The sequence below is a fragment of the Columba livia genome, chromosome 4, assembly GCF_036013475.1.
Source record: "Columba livia isolate bColLiv1 breed racing homer chromosome 4, bColLiv1.pat.W.v2, whole genome shotgun sequence".
NCBI lineage: Eukaryota > Metazoa > Chordata > Aves > Columbiformes > Columbidae > Columba > Columba livia.
In genome coordinates, this window is record NC_088605.1 from 40,376,270 (window position 1) to 40,382,269 (window position 6,000).

The 6,000-nt window shown below is 34.9% G+C and overlaps 1 protein-coding gene across 12 annotated transcripts in view; it reads left to right on the forward strand.

Moving 5' to 3' along the window:
- The window catches only part of NEK1 (NIMA related kinase 1), a 46,745-nt gene extending 41,863 nt beyond the window's left edge, over window positions 1–4,882 (forward strand). For all 12 annotated transcript variants that reach the window (XM_021297354.2, XM_065061345.1, XM_065061347.1 and 9 more), the window contains 3 exons: window positions 1,282–1,415; window positions 1,702–1,834; window positions 3,496–4,882. In XM_021297354.2, coding sequence (XP_021153029.2) covers window positions 1,282–1,415; window positions 1,702–1,834; window positions 3,496–3,509 — 281 coding nt within the window. In that variant the 3' untranslated portion in view covers window positions 3,510–4,882. The remainder of the gene's footprint in view (window positions 1–1,281; window positions 1,416–1,701; window positions 1,835–3,495) is intronic.
- Window positions 4,883–6,000: the final 1,118 nt, after the last annotated feature.

The window sequence follows — 6,000 nt, forward strand, 5'->3', positions numbered from 1 at the left end:
ATTCTGTTGTTGGTGCAAGTGTTGTTGTATTTGGTGTCAGTGTCCCACCTTCTAGATTCATTATATTTCATAAGAATTGCAGGTTTCATTTTCGGGGGTAGGAGGAAGGCCTTCAAAACTCAGGGAAACAGACAGAACTTGAAACCAAATCTGTTCAAGATCTGGAAGTTAAATACAGGATTAGAAGTCATCTAGTGGCTCTTTAACCTATATACGACTTTTCTTCTTATTTCCATTATAATTTATTGTTGATACTTGAATCAGGGATATGATTTGGTCAGGATTATACCTGACACTAGTCATATGTAGGAATTGAAAGGTGTAGAGTTTTTATACTAACTCACCAAGTCTGTCACCTACCAGGCAATACTGTATATTTTCTTACAGATTTGATAAGCTCTGAAATCTAAAAACTTGTGTATTTTTTCCCTGGATCTAACTTATTTCATAATTTGAATGCTTACTTTAAGGAAGTGTTTTTCTTGGGCAAAAGCAGTTTGCATTTTATAATAGGATTTCACATAGGGATTCTATCTTGTATTTTTAAATAGACCCTTTTTTTGTTAAACTTACCTAATATTTGACTAGTACAAACCTATTTGTAAGGTTTCTGTACACTATAGGCAAAATCATCTTGATTTCTGTCATATCTTATTGCACCAATTGGCATAGTAAATTTGCAGCACAAAGGAGATGCACTCATAGAAGAATGAAGAACTTTAGCTAAATTAGCAGTGAGTTTTCTAGACTTGCTCCATGGAACAAAGATGCATCTCAGTGCAGAAGTTAGATAACTGATTCTTAATAGGCATGCCCTTATTTTCAGACAGAAGACAGCTGCTTCATTAAGGTAAAGCTCTTTTCCCTGGAGTGGGACAGCCACTGAACCCTGCATTAGTTCCACCTCAGGAATATGTGAAATGGTTACATGGAACTTGAGCTACTAATATTGCTTTGATAAATCAAAGTCTGCTCTAAGACCATATGGGGTTTTCTTTTGGTGTGAATACCCTTATGGCTAGCTATCAGAGTGGGCCTTTAGAGGAGATAGCTAGATGCTTCCCATTTGGGATTCAGAATTTATTTGCTGTTAAGAAAGGGACTGTTCCTGTTTCCTTGCAGGTTGTTCAGAACATCTGCCAACATCATCTACTGGTCCTGAGCTTACCTGCTTTCATTGCATTTAGAGGTCTGTGTGAATATGAAGTTCAGGGACACAGAAACTACATTAAGAATGTAGGAAAACTGAGTTGTTTTTACTGTTGTTTTCTTTCCTTACAGATAATAGTGATGGTGAGATTGCCAGTGAATGCGAAGAATGTGATAGTATCTTCAGCCATTTGGAAGAGTTGAGATATAACCTGGAGCAGGAAATAGGCTTTGATAAATTCATTGAAGTTTATGAGAAAATAAAGGTTTGTGGAATAACCTCAAGCGGAAAATAATTTAAGAAACAAGATAAATGTACCTAGGGCTGTTTACTGTGCCAGTAGCTAATTGCATTGTGTGACTAGCATCAATACTTATTTCTTTAGTCTTTTATTCTGTTTCAACACACTAAAATACACAGAAAATGCCATACCAGTGGATTTAAAGAAGAGGAAGTCTTCAGGTTTAACCAGGAATTGCATTTAATAAATTTGAACTATTTAATTCTATACCAGTTTTAATTTTGGCTACATGGATTGTCCTTTCTCCCAGGCTATACATGAAGATGAAGATGAAAATATCGATATTTGTTCCACCATAGTTCAAACTATTCTTGGAAACGAGCACAAACACCTGTATGCCAAAATACTTCACCTGGTGATGGCAGACGGAGCCTACCAAGAAGGTGATCTCACTGTGTCCTGACAGTAAAGTCTTGTCTTAGTTTTTTCTTGGTTATATACAATAGATTCTAATGTACTGCTAAAACACATCTGTGCTTTGTTATATTGATTGGCTACATTGATAGAATATTTTCACAAAGAGTGTTTTTATTCCTGCAAAGAGAGTTACAAACTTTGATTAGGGATGCTGACCACTTGGATTTAACAGTACGTACATATACCGTCAACTGTAACAGTAGATGCCTTATGAAAGGTGTAGTATAACTATTTAGATTCTGTCAAGCAGTTATGCAGATTGGGAAGATGGAAATCTAGAATAAAACTTTCAGAATTAGAAGCAATGTTTTCTTGAGAATTAATAATTTTTAATCTAAATTAATATTGTTCTTTACAAAACTCTAATGGGTTGCAGCATCACTACTTTTCTGAAAAAAATTTCATGTGGCTCTTTATAATTGTCATTTTTCAGAAGAACTTGATACGGAGGCACGATCCTTCTTAGTTTTCGGGTGGCTCAGTAATGCATGAAGAGAATTTATGTTGCTTTGGAGCCCTGCTGAGCTTAGCACAGGTTACTAGGCAGACGGATAGTTTCTAGATCTCTGAGTCACTTTGTGAAATACCACACAAACCACTGTTGAAGAGAAATATCTTTGTTTTTTTCTTATCTCATGTCAAAAGTATAACCGCAGTTGTGTAATTCTAGATTTCTTACGATTAAGGTCTTGACTGGAGAGGAATAAAACAAAATCTGAAATCTCAATTATTTTTAAAGAAATTAGAAGCATTACATATTGGCTTTAGAACTGTGTGCAATGAATCACTATTTAATACATTTCAATTTTTAAAAAATATTCTAATGAATGTTAACTAATGTCTATTTTCTGCATCTTTTCAGTTCTTTTACAAATACATTGCAATAGCAGTGAATAAAGGGTCAAATAAGATTATGGCTTTCTATGGTTTTTATATATAAATGCTTGGAGGAAAAAAAGTCTTAAAACTAGTTTTAAAAATGATAATTTACAAAAAAAAATCTAATACAAATTACATTTTTCCAATTTTTCTTTGCTACTAATTTAGAACCACTCAGTAAGTATAACCAGTACCAGGTTGTTTACATACTGTATTACAGAAGTATGACAGAAAAGTGCCTGAAAAATTACATTTTCAACCACAATGTGTTGATTTAGTGACAGAATTTGAAAGATACATTGCAGTAGTGCATTTTTCAAGTGTCCGAAGGACTGGTAATGTAGAACAAGAAGAAAATGGTAACAATAGTGTTACCAGTTTCTTTTCCTTACCACTTCACCTTAAGGATATTTTAAAACTAGTACTAAAAGGCTTAAATGACACTTTGCTGTTGGCATACAAATGGTAGGCTGTTTCCTAAGAGGATCGTTCTGACTGAAGCAGGCAACTTGGGATGAACATCTCTGAAATTCACTCATCCAGTGAAGATGACATATTGGTCAGTATTTGTACACATAGCACTTTCAAGGCAGTTTTGGTAACAGTCACCTCACTGGTGACTGACTTAGTGCTAATTCTTGTATTATTGCTTAGGAAATTGTGGTTTCTAGTTTTTGTAACCCCAGCTTCACTTGTGTGCATGTCTTTCCTTTTCACCCTGTCTCTCCCCCTCTTCTGCTTTTTACAGATAACGATGAATAAACCTGACTCAGGAATTTCCTAATGCTGAACTACGGATCGGTGTTTGAAGTCTGCATGACTGAATAGCAAATCATAGTGGAGAATGTAACATGGGGCAGGAGAAGCAAGACTTCAGAAAAGAATGTTGATTGTATGACAAACAGGAAAAACATGCCTTTTAAAACTGCGATATCTATACACTTCTCTTGTGTCTACTCATGTGTGTTCATTAACTATCATATGCCCGTAAATTAAAAACAAATCAAAAACCAAAAAACCCACTCAAACCTGTTATCTCTCAAACTCCAGAAGAAGCATAGAGAGGAATACCTGTAGAGATTCTGATACAAAACTGTAAAACAGAATTTCTGCTGTATCAGCAGTTGGCTGGTAGGGTTAAGCAATTGGAAGGACTCCTGTGTTGTGGAAGTACATCTACCTGTTCATTTACATACTTAAAAGAGCCTCTCTTTACAACTACATAAAGAAATTACTTCATTTTATTGACCGTTGTGGTTGTATTTTAATAGCATCTTAATCCTAGTGGTCCAGTTTGAGTATTTCACTTTTTTCTTAATAAAAAAAATATTGTAATTTGAAGCAGAAGGCTTCTGTCACTTTTTAACCAGTGTCATCTGAAATATCTCAATGGTGTTTCTAAGCCAAGGCAAACAGGTACTTCAATTGTCATTGCAATGTCTGGGTTTTTTGAGATTGTAAGATTCATTTGGAGCTAGAATTTTTTTTTTAAATATATTTTTCCTCCCCTTCATTGTCCCCTTCCCCAGCCCCTTTCCAAACTCCCAAGTATTTAGCTCTTTTGAATTTTGTAATCTGGTCAATGATAATATGGTATGCTGTTGAAATGAAAGGGGTGGTTTTTTTCTAGTTGGTTTTTAAATTCTTCCTGTTAAACTCATGGTTCCAGTAGCCACCACAGGCAATTAAATATTCCAGGCACAAGTACTTTGCAGCTTTTGGCTCATGTTTTGTAGCTTGATTTCCACTGCCCTGAAAGAAAAAACAGGTTTCTTCTGTCCGCACTTCCTTGTTCCTCCTGGTCAAAGCAGTACCATGCAGGGCACTACATCAGGTGTACTTTCCAATCATCATCTCTTGAACAGCTTTACTGGCTTAGCCATACAATACGTTCCTTGGTACAAATCTGATGGACTGTCCAACTTCCAACTGCCCTCTTGGAGTATAAGTTGGGTTTTTTTCAGCTACAGCCAGTCACAATCTAAAACTGTCAAAAGTTACTTTTCCACAAAGTAAAATAAAGTATATATATATATATATATATATACATGTATTATTTAGAACTGTCAAAATATGTACATGATTTTTGTATAACTGTTTTATGGTGTTGTTATTAAAGTTTTGCCCACTGAAAAGTGTTAATTATTTTTAAAGACATCCAACTGTTGAAGGTGGACCAAATTTATTCTCTTTCAGCTAGATCCTGGGAACCTGCTATGAAAATAAAATTAATAATCATAAATGCCTTTTAATTATTAAAATTTTGATATCCTTTTTCACTTGACAAACACATCTTGCTTCATCTTAGATGAAAGTATTACCACTGTTGGAAATAGTGCTGGTTCTGTCCTGTGCTGCTGCTTTTTCCCTTCCCCTTCTGTGTTGGTTTGGTTTTTGTTTGGGTTTGTTTTGGTTTTTTTTGGTGTATGGGGATGTTTTTTGTTTTTCTTTTGGTTTTGTTTGGGTTTTTTTGGGGGGGCAGGAGGAGAGGAGCTTGTTGGTTTTGGTTTTAGGGTTTTTTGTTTGTGGTAGTGGTGGTGTTTAAACTTTCCACAGTGAATTTTGCAGCTTTTTCTAAGGTTTCTGTTCCACTTTTCTCTGAATAGGTTATTCAACAGTGAAATTATCCTCATGAGCTACATCATCCATGACATTTAGCAAACACATCCTAAAGGGTTTCGTAAAGAATGAGCCTGCATTATTTTCCTTTTTCAGGTCATAACCTTGCTCACCTTTTGGGGGTAGGACCCAAAACCTGTAGATTTACAAGGATGTAGATAAACTGACGGCTATATTTCATGCTCTGGTTTTAAATTTTCTCAAGGTAATACTGAAGTTAAGGGTTGGGGAGGGTTTAATTATTTTAAAATTAATATAATTATCAACATTCTTCATTTCTTGTGCAGTGTGCTGGCTTGCTTCTGGTCAGAAAAAGGAAGCTAGTCTCCAGATGCCAAGCTTTACAGACATACAGCTTTTTATCAATTAATTATTTGAAAAATATGCATAGATTGTGCACAGTTTTTCAAGAATAATCTTCAAACCTGTCAACCAATACTGAAATCCTTGAAATCCCTCAAGAGCTAATTTAAAATTGACACAGTAAATAAGTTTGCTAAAAAATAGTTTTATCTGAAATTTAAAATCCCTATTTAACATACATTATAATGACATCAAAGATAGTGTGACTTCAGGATAATGTATTGGTCTGTATGTAACAACTTATTGAAATTAGTTGAGTATTTGGCTTGTA